Raw genomic sequence first — 15,355 nt, forward strand, 5'->3', positions numbered from 1 at the left:
TTGCCCTTTGTCGCACTTACATCAATTTTCAGGGAGTGACAAGATAGCACGACAGGATTGAAACTTCTTTTATATGTAGAGTGACAAAAATTTTCGGAGCATTTTTGGTTTTCATTGAATATCTCAGGATTGAAATCGAATTTTGGGGATCTGTGAAAGTCAAAATATGAGGCATTGTGAGCTGCACCAAATGGCGTTCTTAACTCAATTAGGCCCAAAATGCACGTACGACAAGTTAGCACGACGGCGACGATATGAGCTTGACATTTCGGTCAAGTAGGTTTCCCATACTGACGGGCTACATATTTCAGGGTGTAAAATTACATAAAATTGCATAAAATAATGCAATATTTATTTTACACCCAGGCCTTTTACACGCAGCTGGATTACTACTTTTTTAGCTGTGTACCATTTTTTGGAAAATAAAAAAAATGAAAAAAAGAAACACTGTAATGAAGACAATTCCGAATTTTAAGGGGGAAATGTTGTTATAATTTCGTATCCTCTGTTCACAGTTTAAAAAAAATATTGCAATAATACTGATTTTAATAATAAAAATTGTAATCTAGGAATGTGTCACAAAAAAGGGATAATATTACATTTAAAAATGCGTTAATATAAATCTATCTATTTGTAATTTCACATAATCCACATAAATTGATGTACAATATCATCTGAAAAAGGTATTTTTTTAACCATAATTTTTTAAATTTTCCAAAATAAAGTTTTTTTTTCATTTATTTTATTTAGGAATGCGGACAGATTTTATTTCATAAAAAATAAGTTATTTTACCACGAGAACATGTAAATTTACATCGTTTTAAGTATAGGTGATTGTACATTTCCCCCATAATTTTAGGTAAAGTTACAACGTGAAAGAGGTGATTGAATATCATTAAATTTTCAACCTTCCAATACTTCTGTGTTTTTTTTATTTAACTTTTTTTTAAACATTGTGTGGCTGGTCCGAATCCAATTGTGACTTGTAAAAAACATGATTATATTACCAATCTTTCGAAAAAAATCCATCGAAAACGAAACAACAAGTGACAGTTAGTAATTTCAGCGTAACACAGCTGACAAAAAATCACATGGTAATATTACATCTAAGAATGTTGATAGATTTTGCAAAAGAAAAAATGTGTATCAAGTAAAAAATTGTGTAAAATTTGAAGGTGTAATATTACTTCTTTTATGATGTAATATTACCTCAATTTTGACCGAAAAAGTGACAAAACACAGAAATAGTGGTGAATTTACACATTTTTAGAGGTAAAATTACACATTTTCTTAGACATAAAAGATGTACCCATTCTGAAATGAAATATTACTATGTTTTTTACCGTGCGTTAATTTACATCTGTTAATGTGTAATTTCACATGTTCAACAAAAGTTTAGCTGAAAATAACATAAATAAGAGTTTATTTAACCATCCAAAATTCAAGTTTTTCAATGTCAACGTAATTTTAAAGGATTTTTTTTATTTGAATTAAAAGCAGAAAAAAATGATTTGAAATGATTTTCGAAATGAATACAGTTTTTAAGTTGACTTTTTTCTACAAAAAATCATTTTCTCCAAAATCTGTCATTTTATTTTTTTACTGTTTTATGGTTCAGGAACCTTAAACCTTTAAAGTGGTGTATTTTGGAAAAAATAAAGGTAAGTTAGACTATGAAAACATATCCGTTGAATCTCAGCAACCATTCTTAAAGGTTTCCGAAATGAAATTTTAGGAAATTTTCGGAACTTTTCTATAAAACATATTTTCAAAAATGATCAATACTGGGCACTTTTTTAAAGAATCAATCAATCAATTTTTAAAAGCTGCTAATTTTTAGTGAAAATCAAACTTTAAATGGCCATATTTTGAAAACGATATAAAAATTTCTGTAGAGTACTTTTCGCCTGAAAATTCAATTTCACCCTAGAAAGGGCGGTCAAAAAATAGTTTTTGATGAGGTCTCAATAAAAAAAAATGTTTTCAAAAATCATAACCATCGCCAAAAGTTTTAGCGGTACTGTATGTCTCAAAAGTTCCGAGGTTTAGCCACCTAAAATATATCATAATATTCAAAAATAGAACAAAAATAGAGTTAGTTTAAAAATCAGTAAAACCATATTCCGTGTATCTATCCTCATCAATGCTTTTGATTTTGTCAAAGACACCAAATCGTTCAGCAAATTCCATGAAAAGATACAGAAAAAATAAAGAAATAAAAAAATGTAGCCTGAGATGGTGATTATTTGAAAATTTGGTGTTTGGACTTTTTTGTAAACATGGACGCCTAATTTGACGGCGTACTCAAAATTCCGCAAAAAAAACTACTTTTCATCGAAAAAATAAAATACAAAAATATTGTCATTTTTTGTTTCTCAATTTTGAAAAAAAAAATAGAACAAGTCATTAAAAATTAATTATAGGTTCGAAGCTTCAATAAACCGAAGGTCTCGGAAAAATTTCACTTGGGATAATCGAATAACGAAAAATTTTTTTTTCGCTGTCTTATTTTTGATTGTCGAGCTTAAGTGTGACCCTTTAACTACGCTAAAGTGATTTACATTTTTCAATCCATGATGGCGGCCAATATGGCGGTGACGAAATATTGAAAAAATGCATTGCAACATATTATTTAATAAGCAATCAACTATTCAAATTTGACTAAAATGGGGTTTGCAGAACTTGAATTTGATGTTTAAAACAAGAAAAAAAAACAAGAAAAATGTTTTTATTCATGATTCGATTATCCGAAGTCCCATACAAACCTTCGGATAATCGAACTTCGAATAATCGAAACTTCGGATAATCGAGGCTTCGGATAATCGAGTCTGGACTGTATTTTCATCTGGAAAAAAATAATTAATTTTTTCATTTCATTTCATTTTATTAGGTTGCTTTAACAATTACATTGGTGCAGTTGTTATCCTGAGCTGAGATATGGACTACCTTTCAACAGCTGATTTGTTCAAAATGGGGAGAGAGTTTACTGGTACTAAGGAGAACGAATTAGACAGAGAAGGAAAAAAATTGCAAAAATAACCTTCGAAATAGCTAATAGATGTGGGATAGTTAGAGGAAAGGAGGCATTACTTAATCTAATATCACAGCTCAAGGGGACAACCGCTGCAGCAGGGGATTGACTGAGGTGGCGCACCCCATCCAGAACTTCGGTAGCACTCGCTGGAGCCAATCATCGATCAACTCCATCTTCGCCATCCTGTGGACGTCGTCAGTCGGGTGGAACGGATCCAGATTTAGCATCATCTTCAACAGCCGGTTCTGCTTGACTTGAAGTTTCTTCCGGTGGGAAGCGGCACAGTCGTACCACGCCGGGTAGCCGTACGTCATCGCCGGCTTGAACACCGTCTTGTAGAGTAGCAGCTTAGAGTTGATATCCAGGTGGGACCGCCGGTTGACGAGAGAATAGAGCATCTTGGTGATCTTACCGCATTTGATCGTGGCGTTCTGGATATGCTTGGCGAGAGTCAGCTTCTTGTCCAGGGCGGCCCCCAAGTAATTGACGTCCTCTGACCATGGCACATGGCTACCCCACACCGAAACCTCCCTGCGGGGAAGGTAGCGTGGGCTTCGCTTGCGTGTGAAGAAGATCGCTTGCGACTTCTCGGCATTTGTCTTCATCTTCCACTTCTTCTGGTAGCGTTCGATGGCGTTTTGGGCAGCTTGCAGCTTGGTCACGACGATGGCCGGATCGGAGTCCGACGCGAGGTACCCCGTGTCGTCGGCGAAGAGGAAATAGCTGACGCCATTGATCATCGCCAAGTCGGCCGTGAATAAGTTGTAGAGCGTGGGACTAAGGACGGCGCCTTGCGGGACGCCAAAAGGAACTTCGTGCCGGTCCGACACGTGTCCGTTTACCGCAACGTGGTACGATCGGTTTTGCAGGAACGAGCGGACAATCTTCAGGATGTACAGCGGAAAGTTGGCGAGGTACATCTTGTGTAGGATTGCTTCTTGCCACACCGAGTCGTATGCTTTCTCGACATCCAAGAGCACCATGCCGGCTGACTTGTGCCGCGCGAAGTTCGCGCGCACCTCCTTAACGAGCCGAACGAGTTGATGGTTGGTGGAGTGCCCTCGTCTAAACCCGAACTGGACGTCCGGAATGAACCGCGTGTTCTCCAAATGTTGTTCGATGCGCACCAGAATCACCCGCTCCAGGAGTTTGCTGAGGGTTGGAAGCAGGCTGATCGGCCGATAGTTCATAATTAATTTTTAATTTCGTGGTTTTTATAATTAAGTTTTTTAGAGTGTAACAATGTTGGACAAAGTTGTAGAGTAGACAATTTAAATGTTTGAATAGAAAAATTTGCTTGTAATCATCACCGGCCCCCCGTCACGTGATATCTAAAAATAGATCTCATGTTCGTGCTAAGGAATCAAAATTACCCCTTAGAAAAATGTTTCACGCAAATCGAAAAGGTGTCACAATTTTTTTCCGATTTCTTGTGAGTTGGCACGGAATGACCCACATCTGTGTAATTTGATGAAGTTTTTGTAATGTACAATCGATGCAATGTTGGGAACTATAAATCCGATTTTCAATGTCAAAATTATTCCTGAAAATTTATCTGATTTTAATAAAACTGTTCAAATTTTACCAGAAAATCTGACAATTTAATTTCACAAAACCCATTAAAAGCTTTCCCAAAGCTCCACTTAAGTTAAGCATCGCACATTTCCAACCACGGCTCAACGCCCGGTAGTGTGCGGTGCCAAAAATAACAGCCCATGATCATAAATCTTACCTTTCACCTTGCGCGCACTAGTCTCATATGTGTCTTTATCAGGTATTTCCTCCTTGATTGCTTTTGCGTCCAACGCCATCTGCCGAGAGTGTGGAAAAGAGAGAAGGGAAAACCTGCCATTACCATCGGATGCCACAAACAATGTTTTGTTTTAGTTTATTTTTTCACTTCTGTTTGAATCGAGCCCCGTTGGGGGGGAAATTATAAAAATTGATTAATTCTTCAACTGCCACGGGTCCCACGGTCTGTCTCCACCAAGTGATTTCCAAGAGTGAGCTGCAAAAAATTGAAAAAAAATCAACCAAAACCCTTTCAGTTTTCCCAACATGCACCCCGTTTGAAATTGTGGGGGAAGAGGAGCTACGGGAAAAGCCTCCCACCAAGCCGATTAAATTGACATTCAACCCCTTTTTTGCAATTAGAAAACCTGTCAGCGACACGTTTCGCCACGTTCCCGGTCAAGTAGAGGGGGGGCACGTCCAAAAAGTGTGCTGCCGACACGCCACCCGGGCAGCAGCTGCAGGAAACATCGCCCAACCCACCACCCCCTTTTTGAGGTGGGTGGGAAAAACAAAAAAAAAAGTTCACAGCTGCAAGAAACAGCAGAGCAAAACGAAAAACCGTCAAAATCAAATCAAAGCAGAATGTTTCCACTCTCGAAATGTGAGTGTGCACACAAACAGCAACACACACACCAACACTTGCCGGCTGCTAAACAGTGCGACCCACTACCACCCACTCAAGGGGAGGGAGAGCTTTTCCCGCGCCAAGGGAGGAGAGAATCGAGAGAGCAGCTCTGTTTGCTTTCGATATGCCACTCACAGATGGCGGCGTGTGACTGAGGCAGTGAGTTTGGGCCAGTTTGTTTTCTTTCTTTGCAGTTTGAGTGTCGTCACTAATCGCTTGGGGACTTAATGACGTTTTAGAAATCCTTGATGAATTTATTAGTTGAAGCTCATTTTTTAAACAATTAATAGAGAATTATAAATTTATATTATAAATTTACAACTCAGTGAAATTTTAAACTGAACTATTGATAAAAGCAAACGTTTAATTGAATTCTTTTTCCCAACAACTAACCATTTCAAAAAGACTTAGTTAGTGTTCACGAATTATTCCCTCTATTTAAAGGTAGTGAGTTAGTTTTTATTACACCCTTTTGTAAATGTAGTTTTTCTGCATTAAAAACACTGATTGGCGCAAGCTACATTATTTCTTTCATAAAGTAAAAAAGCTAGTGTTTAACATTGAGCTATAAAAAACAATTTATAATAAGACACTCATTTTTTGTCGTTCTGAATGTAGATGGAATAAAAAATCTCAATAAATATAAAAAAAATTTAATGTATTTAATGAAAAATGATGTGAGTTACTTCAATAAATAAAAAAATAAATTTCAAAATTCTCTTTATATTTTACAAAAACAAAGTAAATTGTAAATTCAAAGTAAAAATACGACTTTCGTAAATTAATGTCAAATTTAAACTTAACGATGCTTACAGTAAGCCATATTTGAAATCATTTTTAACAAACATGAATTTCAACAATCAAAAACTCAGATTTCTACACAAAAAATGACTTTTTAATATATATTGCATTCTATGCGAAATCAATGAAAATAACTCAATATAAATCACCATGTTTAAATTTTTGTCCATTTCTGAATATTTAATATTTAAAAAAAAACAATTAACCCTCTACTGCCCAAATTTTTTTTTCGAAAATATTTATTTTTCCCGTGTTCAGGAGGTCATTTTGAGCAACTTTTGTTCTACGAAAAACTTTACTTCTCTTGTTTTATTTTTAGTATTTAATTTGCATTTATCATGTTTAGTTTATGTTTGTTTTTGGTAGTATTTGGCCTATTCTACCACCTAATATAATTACATTTTGCCTACCTAATTTTTAAACGTTTTTACAGTCACTTTTTCATTTTTTTGCATGTTTTTCACATTTTCTGCTATAGAATGGCACCATCATCATTTAAATTGCAAAAAATGCGTAGAGGCATAGTCTGGGACACTACAAAAATTACTGCATACTTCTTTTTACTCAAAATATAGGAAATGTTAGTAAAAAACACAGCCAAAGTTGACCCCTAAAAAAATGACATTTTTTAAAACATTGGCAAAGTCACATAAAACAAGTTAAACTTCCAACCCTGAAAATTTCTAAAATTTGATGAGTTCTTCTATCCAATGCTTTTTAAAGATCAAAAATCGGTTGGAAAATTGATTTTTGGCGATTTTTTAGATCGAAGCCCGTCTAAAGGCGGGGTTAGGTTGTAGAGGGTTAATATCAAATTTCAAGCTCAAAAGACAGAATTTTGCAGCAAAAAATATCACATTTCATTAATGCAGTTGCAATTATTACCGAAAATATGTAAAATCCCAATTAATTTATAAAAAAAAAATCCTAAAGAGTAATTCTATAGAATTTCAACAAAAAAATGATCCTGGTTTAATTTTTTGTATTTTTTGATTTGTATGAAACAATGTCCACCTAATCCTTAAGTCCTAATAAGTCATTTTGCATAATTAGTTTCTTCAAAAAAGTCTTCATACAAATTTGGGTGCAATCCAAAGAAAACTGATATGAAAACATTCGCTAATCTATACCTCGAGAAAGGATTTTCGGATCGATTTGGTGTCTTCGGAAAAGCTGTAGGTTATGATTAGGGCTGTTAAAAAAATAGTTTCAACCTAACAAAAACACATTTTTTATATAATTTCTTATCAAAAAACTATATTTTGAAAATCTTAACCTCTTTCGAATTTTTCAATTAATGATATCTTGGAAACCATTGATCAAATTTTCAATGTTGAAATGTGAAACCTGTGTGAAATTTTCTCAACTCAATATTTTTATTTTTTCAGATTTTTAAGATCAGGAATATCATTCCAATCGATCGAATCGATTTATTTGACGCGATTGAAAAATCCATCAAACCTAATGATTAATTGTAAATTTTAAATTGGATAATGATTTAATGAAAAATTTCTTGACAATATCAAAATGTTTGGATTCATGTATCTAAAAAAGTGGTTACTTATACAACATATCTAGAGAAGAAAATATAAAGAGATTTGATGATCCTTAAAATATTCAACAGAAAAGAATTCGAAATGAATTTTCCTGCGTTAAAAATCATATTTAGCATGTTAGAGATCGATTAAAAATATTTTGATTTTTTCTAAAATTCCGTTGTACAGTGCCGCTTAAAGTTTTTTTTTCGGCGAAAAAAAATTTCATCAATACTTCGATATTTTGAAAAGTCATGATTGCAAAACAACTGGGCAGGTGTAAAATGCATTTTAAAACACTATTTTTAATTAAATTGTTATTACAAAATATTTTTTATTATTTACCAATTTTTAGCTAAAGTTTACCACATGTTATTTTTTCCACATGTTATTTTGAAATAACAAGATTATTTAAATTTCCTATATGAAATTAAAAGAAAATTAAGCTAAAAGGGTAAACAAATATGAATAAAGATATTTCAAAATTAATGTGTACAGTTTAATTTATTAAGAACAAAAAAGAAAAAAAAATCTCTTGAAGATATAGCTTTATTTGCTTCATACAAACAAAACGACCCGAGATTAAAAATGTCTCGTAAATTATTCCGCGCTGTCATTTTCCTGACCTCCCAACCTCGCCATTATCTTTTCAAATTATAATGTCTCCTTACGTATGCTAAAAAGTGCACCAATTTGTCATGAATTCCTAATTTCCCGGTACTTATCCACGTCAAGAAAATGGGAATCCGCGGTAACGGCTTCTGTAGGCCAACCTCCTTCCTCCTCCTTTGCCACAATTATCGTTATTATTGTATAACTTGTTCAGCCCATTAAACGACAGCTATGACAACATGTCATCGTCTAGTTTTCCCCCCACTACCAAACCCCTTTTCCTTACAAATCTGCTTCACGCGCTCGCAAATCGTTATTCTCTGCGATTGTTCGAAAGCAGGGCCACCAACTATCCCACCAAATCCCCCGCTTGGTTGGCTCGTTTTTCCACCACCCGATAACAGCCCCTGATGCATCAACGCCGACTGTTTACATTGGAAGGGAAAAACCGAAAGGAAAAACGGCTGCAGCAGCAGCGCTAAAACGGTAGTGGTTTTGGGTTCTTACTATCCCGTGCTGCGAATGTGAATGTGGGAAGGGTAATTTGGCACTTGGTGTTCATTGTATATCGATTTTATTTTGCATTTTTGATCAAAAATGAAAAAAGTTTGGAATTAAAATCAAGTTATTTATTGAGTTTTAATATTGTTTTTGATTTTTATTTATTTATGTCAAGTGCAGTAGAGTGTTAACTAATTCAGCCATATTTCTGAAAGCTGAGAAAATGGAAAGTTTTTATGACAAATTTAATCAAAATTACGGCATCTTTTGTAAATATTTGTTGTGAATAGATTTTTTGAAATCTTTTGAAAATTGCAAATTTTTGAAAGGTGAGATATTTTTCTACAAGACTTCCTGTAGATCAGGGATGCCCCCCCCCCCCCTGCGGGCCAGATTTGATTTTTCTGAAGCTGTGTCGGGCCGTAAGTAATGTTTGATAATAGTGGAAAAAGTAAACAATTTTTGCTCATGAAATTATTTGCATTATTTTTTTCAGTAAACAAATTAATAAACAGTGTTGCAAATATTATGATAAGTTTCAAAAATTGAAGTAGATTTTTTTATTTGTTTAAAATAAAATTTAATTAAATTCCCAGATATCATCATTTTTTTAAACATTCAAATTTAATTTGTCGTTGCAAGTTTCTTAAAGTTTAATTCCTTTAACACAAAAATGCAACAAAAAAAAAATCATTAAAGCCTGATAAAAATTATTTAAGTGAATTTATGAAAAAAATAAAGTGTTGCTCACTGATTTCTTGACTCATTTTGGGATTTTTTTAAATGTTTAAAAATATTTGCAGCAATCTTCATATTAAGGATGATTAGCAATATTTTTTTAAGGTTTTGATTTCCATTCTGTTATTTTTGGTGAGGAAAAAGTAGGCCGTTACGTCGCTCGAGAATGACAGGAAAAGTAAATTCTTTCACGACGGAATTGCAAAAATATTAATATAGAAATAATTAGAATTAAATTTAAAAAATATAGCATGCATGAATTTAAAAAAAAAAACATCTTTTTAAAAACACGAATGTTAAATCCAAATTTTTAGTTGAATTTGCAACATTTTTTTTCTGAAGCAAAAATAAAAATTAATGTTTCTAATTAAAATTTGATCTCTAACCTTTTTTTTTTGGACACTAAGCTTATTTATTCAATATTTCATGGAAAGCCTTAAGGGCCAGTCATAGAATAATTTTGAAAAGCCGTCGCGGGCCGGATGAAATGGCTTCACGGGCTGGACTTTGGGCAGGCCTGAATTAGAATAATCAGCCCATAAAAAAAGTTCTAATTTTACTAAATATTATATTTGGTATGATTTTAAATTTCTAAATCCAAAGTAAACTTTAAAAAATAATGTTAATCTATTGAAATGTTGTTTCCTATCATTAAACGACATTATAGAAAAAGCAAGTGTAAGTTAAAATGATTACAATTACCAGTTAAATTTTCACCTAATTTAAAAATGGTAAACAAAAGCGTAAGTAAATTCTCAATTTTGCTTTGGCGGGAAGAATAAAATACTTTTTTTGTCAAATGATATAACACCAATTAATCTTTCAAAAGCTTACCCAAAATTTTATAGTTTATTTTCAATAACAAGATCAATTCCCAGTTCTAAATACTTCAAAATACTCCAGGTTTTTCCGGGAAATTTACATATTTCTCGGGAAACAGGAAATATTTTTCCCGGAAAATCCCGGGTATTTCCTTGATTTTTTCCCAAGAAGGGAAATTGGACGCTCTTGTTTTTTTTAAATATTTTGGTTTTTAAGAAAATGTTTTAAATATTGCTTCCAACAATTCACAATTCTCCCCACCACCTTCAACCATTTCCCCGCGCACTGCTAACGACGAATGAATGGGAAAAACTTGCAACTGTTTGCAACCGTCTGCGTTGCTCTGAATGTGTGCTAGAGAGAAAATTCGCCAAACCAAGCCATTTACTACAACTTGCACGTGGGTGGGTTGGTGGCGTGAGACTTCAAATTGAGAGTGAGTGTCATACTAGCAGGGAGGTAGGAGAAGTAAAGAAAACTTTGAGAACCTTGGATTTAAAAAGAGGTGGAAGATTGAAGAGAAAATCCCTGCGTCAAAGAAGAGGGTGGGGGGGGTTGAGAAAGAGAGAAAGAGAGTGAGAAAAACAGAAGCACATGTTGCAATTTAAAATTTCCCAAAGCGTTACACGGAGAGACACACAAACACACACTCGTAAGAACATAAACACAAACGATGAGTTGTCGCAAAGAAAAGGACACACAAACATACGCAGACACACGTACAAACAGAATGCATGAATGGAGCCGTGTGAGAATGAACGGCTGCTTGGTGTTGTTGCTGCTTCTGGGTGGTGTGGTGGCTTGGAAGGGATAAATCATTTGTTATTATGGGTTTCGGGAAAAGTACATAGCTGGGAACAGGTGTGCTCTGGTGGTACTTGGATTGGCCTGAAGGGTAACGAAGTTTTAGTTGTTTCTAGAAACGATGTTTATTGACTGAAATCTCGTGCAATAGCAACGCAAAGGCATTGTATAACAATCGAGACCAATGATATAATTGAGAAATTGAAGAATTGAAAAATTTAAGAATTGAAGAATTGAAGAATTGAAGAATTGAAGAATTGAAGAATTGAAGAATTGAAGAATTGAAGAATTGAAGAATTGAAGAATTGAAGAATTGAAGAATTGAAGAATTGAAGAATTGAAGAATTGAAGAATTGAAGAATTGAAGAATTGAAGAATTGAAGAATTGAAGAATTGAAGAATTGAAGAATTGAAGAATTGAAGAATTGAAGAATTGAAGAATTGAAGAATTGAAGAATTGAAGAATTGAAGAATTGAAGAATTGAAGAATTGAAGAATTGAAGAATTGAAGAATTGAAGAATTGAAGAATTGAAGAATTGAAGAATTGAAGAATTGAAGAATTGAAGAATTGAAGAATTGAAGAATTGAAGAATTGAAGAATTGAAGAATTGAAGAATTGAAGAATTGAAGAATTGAAGAATTGAAGAATTGAAGAATTGAAGAATTGAAGAATTGAAGGATTGAAGAATTGAAGAATTGAAGAATTGAAGAATTGAAGAATTGAAGGATTGAAGAATTGAAGAATTGAAGAATTGAAGAATTGAAGGATTGAAGAATTGAAGAATTGAAGAATTGAAGAATTGAAGAATTGAAGAATTGAAGAATTGAAGAATTGAAGAATTGAAGAATTGAAGAATTGAAGAATTGAAGAGTTGAAGAATTGAAGAATTGAAGAATTGAAGAATTGAAGAATTGAAGAATTGAAGAATTGAAGAATTGAAGAATTGAAGAATTGAAGAATTGAAGAATTGAAGAATTGAAGAATTGAAGAATCGAAGAATTGAAGAATTGAAGAATTGAAGAATTGAAGAATTGAAGAATTGAAGAATTGAAGAATTGAAGAATTGAAGAATTGAAGAATTGAAGAATTGAAGAATTGAAGAATTGAAGAATTGAAGGATTGAAGAATTGAAGAATTGAAGAATTGAAGAATTGAAGAATTGAAGAATTGAAGGATTGAAGGATTGAAGAATTGAAGAATTGAAGAATTGAAGAATTGAAGAATTGAAGAATTGAAGAATTGAAGAATTGAAGAATTGAAGAATTGTGAATCATTTCAAATTAAAATACAGCAAAAACAAAGCATCATCTCATCCCTCCAAAATTTGCATACATTTTCCCAACCATCCGCGCGCCAAAAAATATGAATTTTCCGTTTTTTATGTCCCGGGCCACATGTTGTAGATGATACCAACTTCCAGCGAGATCACCATGGCACTTTTTGGTCGGCATCTGGCTGGATGTCCCCCATCCCCGAAGAGTCAGCAACATCTCTCGAATGATTCCAACATTTGTGGTTAATGTGCGGCACCACAGATTCCACTCCCTTGTTAGTTTTGCCTTCGGAAAAGGACACGGACCATTCCGTGTGGTTTTGGCCACAGCGCGCGGCGGCGTCGGTCCTCGGCAATTTGGCGAATTAATTATACGAAAATGTTGAAGTTTGGAAAATTGCTGCTCGCTCTCTAATGCTTGTGGAAGTCCAAAAACACCTCGAAGTAACTAATTCTAATCAAGGGATCGAACAAATTGATTTCAACTGCTGCTGCTTCCGGAGATTACTGGCGCAAATCCACCTGCACTTTGTGGGGGAGGTTGGCGTTGCACGTGTGTTTGGAAGCACTTTGCGCGTGGTGAAAAGGTGGACGTGTTAAGCTTCAAAGCAAAACACTCCTCGGGGATGGCACGCAGTGCGAGCTTCAGAACCTAGTAAGCTCTGGATGAGGGGAAGAATTGCCTTTTCGGAACTAGATGTCATATAATTATATTTTAGCAGTTGTTATAACTGAAAGATTTTCAAATAACTCATTGATCTTATACAAATTACAATTTACAAAATTCAAATTATATGATTCTTCAAAATTGCACTTGATTTGTCATTTTTAATTTTTAATTCTAGAAAATATTAAGATTTCAATTAAGCCATAAAAATAAATACCAATTTCTGATGTTAATTCTCTACTATGCTGAAAATCAAGAAATTTTAATAAAAGCGCTTTAAAAAAAATTTAATGCCTGCCAGAAATCTTACAACTAATTTACTTTTTTCAGCAATAATTATTCAAAACATAACATGAGCAAGCTGATTTCTTGCAGACATTGAAAAATGGGAAAAGTGCTCTTATTAGAGAAAGGAAAATATTAATTGTGTTGTTTTTTCAGCTCAGTAAAAACATTCTCAAAATACAAATTTTAATTATTGCTTATTGACAATTTTTTCAAATATCTATGTTTGAAAACAAATCAAAAACAAATCATGTTTTTATTATTTTTTTTTGGAAATAAGAATTGCAATATGCAAAAAAGTAAAACTTTTTTTTAATTCCCTTTTAGGCCGTTGCAAATAGTTTTCAAAGTTTATGTCGCCCCCCCCCCCCCGCCCCCCCTTCAAAATTGGTCTGGAAAATCAGGGGGCAAAAAAATATTTTTCCAAAAAACTTCAAAATGTCCATGAAAATAGAAGTCTAATCAACTGAAAACAATCTAAAATGCATTTTTCTGCATTGATAATCATATTTGGCATGTTTGGGCTTGTTTAAAAATGTTTTGAATTTTTATGAAATTCCTATGTACAGCACCACAAAAAAATTATTTTTCGCAAAAAATAAAATTTTCGTCAATACTCAGATAATTTGGAAATTAATGATGGCAAAACAACTGGACAGATGTATAATGCATTTTAAAACACTTTTTTCATGAAAATTTTGAAACCATGGCTCGTAATTTCGATTTTTATACTTTTTTATTTTTTTGCTCCCCTCCCCCCCCCCCCCTCGACTTTGGTCAGAGTCGAGGGACATAAACTTCAAAAAATATTTGCAACGGCCTTATTTTAAGTAATAAGGTCGTTGCAAATATTTTTCAAAGTTTATGTTCCCCCACCCCTTCAAAATCGCTCCGAAAAATCAGGGGTCAAAACAAATATTTTTTTCAAAAAACTTCAAAATTTTAAAGGAAATATAAGTCTAGCCAACTGAAAACCATTAGAAATGCATTTTCCTGCATTTAAAACCACATTTAGCATGTATGTGATCGATCAAAAATATTTTTAATTTTTGTGAAATTCCAATGTACAGCACCGCAAAAAGTTTTTTTTTTTGATTGCACAACAACTGGGCAGGTGTAAAATGCATTTTAAAATACTTTTTTCATGCAAATTTTGAGACCATAGCTTGTTATATGAATTTTATTTTATTTTTTTTTTTTTTATTTTGAATCAATCAAAATAATATTGATAATAATAAGAATTTTGAAAAAAAAAGTTGTATAATTTTCAAGTTACTTCAAAAACTCAATTAAAAATTTTATTAAATTAAAAACAACTATTTATTTTGAGAGTTAATTTGTTATCAGATATCAAATAAAAATATTTTTTTAACTTCAATTCAGAATATGGAAGATTTGTCAGTATTTAAATTTAGGAAAAAAAAATTAAAAAATCTTTAGTTCCGAAATTTTAATAATTTGTTATTAAGGCATATCAGATTTTATATTTTAATTTTAAAAATATGCAAAATACTAAAAAAATACATATTTCAGAACGAGTAGTAAACTTTAAAACCTAGTTAAAACACTAATTTTAGTCTAAACGCAAAATAAACTCAACATTAGCCTAGTAAAGGGTTTATTTTCAAATTTCAAGCAACATTTTCAGAATTTTGGAAGAATGAGTTACACAGAATCATAGCAGTTATTCTACTAACAAAACTTTGCAAAATTTCAATAAATTTTCGAAAAAAGATCCCTAGAGTGGTACGTCTGTTTCCGATTTGTGGTTCAAGAACTCAAAATTGTGAAAGGTCTAAAATTGCCCTTATTGATTTGAAGAATCAAAAATAATAGTTTTACAACGTTTTGTTTAATAGTTA

The 15,355-nt window shown here is 33.1% G+C and overlaps 1 protein-coding gene across 2 annotated transcripts in view; it reads right to left on the minus strand.

Moving 5' to 3' along the window:
• Positions 1–15,355, minus strand: part of LOC120422940 (protein CBFA2T2) — a 164,114-nt gene that overhangs the window by 74,910 nt on the left and 73,849 nt on the right. For both annotated transcript variants that reach the window (XM_039586521.2, XM_039586520.2), the window contains exon 2: positions 4,767–4,845. In XM_039586521.2, coding sequence (XP_039442455.1) covers positions 4,767–4,845 — 79 coding nt within the window. The remainder of the gene's footprint in view (positions 1–4,766; positions 4,846–15,355) is intronic.

The sequence above is a fragment of the Culex pipiens genome, chromosome 2, assembly GCF_016801865.2.
Source record: "Culex pipiens pallens isolate TS chromosome 2, TS_CPP_V2, whole genome shotgun sequence".
Lineage (NCBI taxonomy): Eukaryota > Metazoa > Arthropoda > Insecta > Diptera > Culicidae > Culex > Culex pipiens.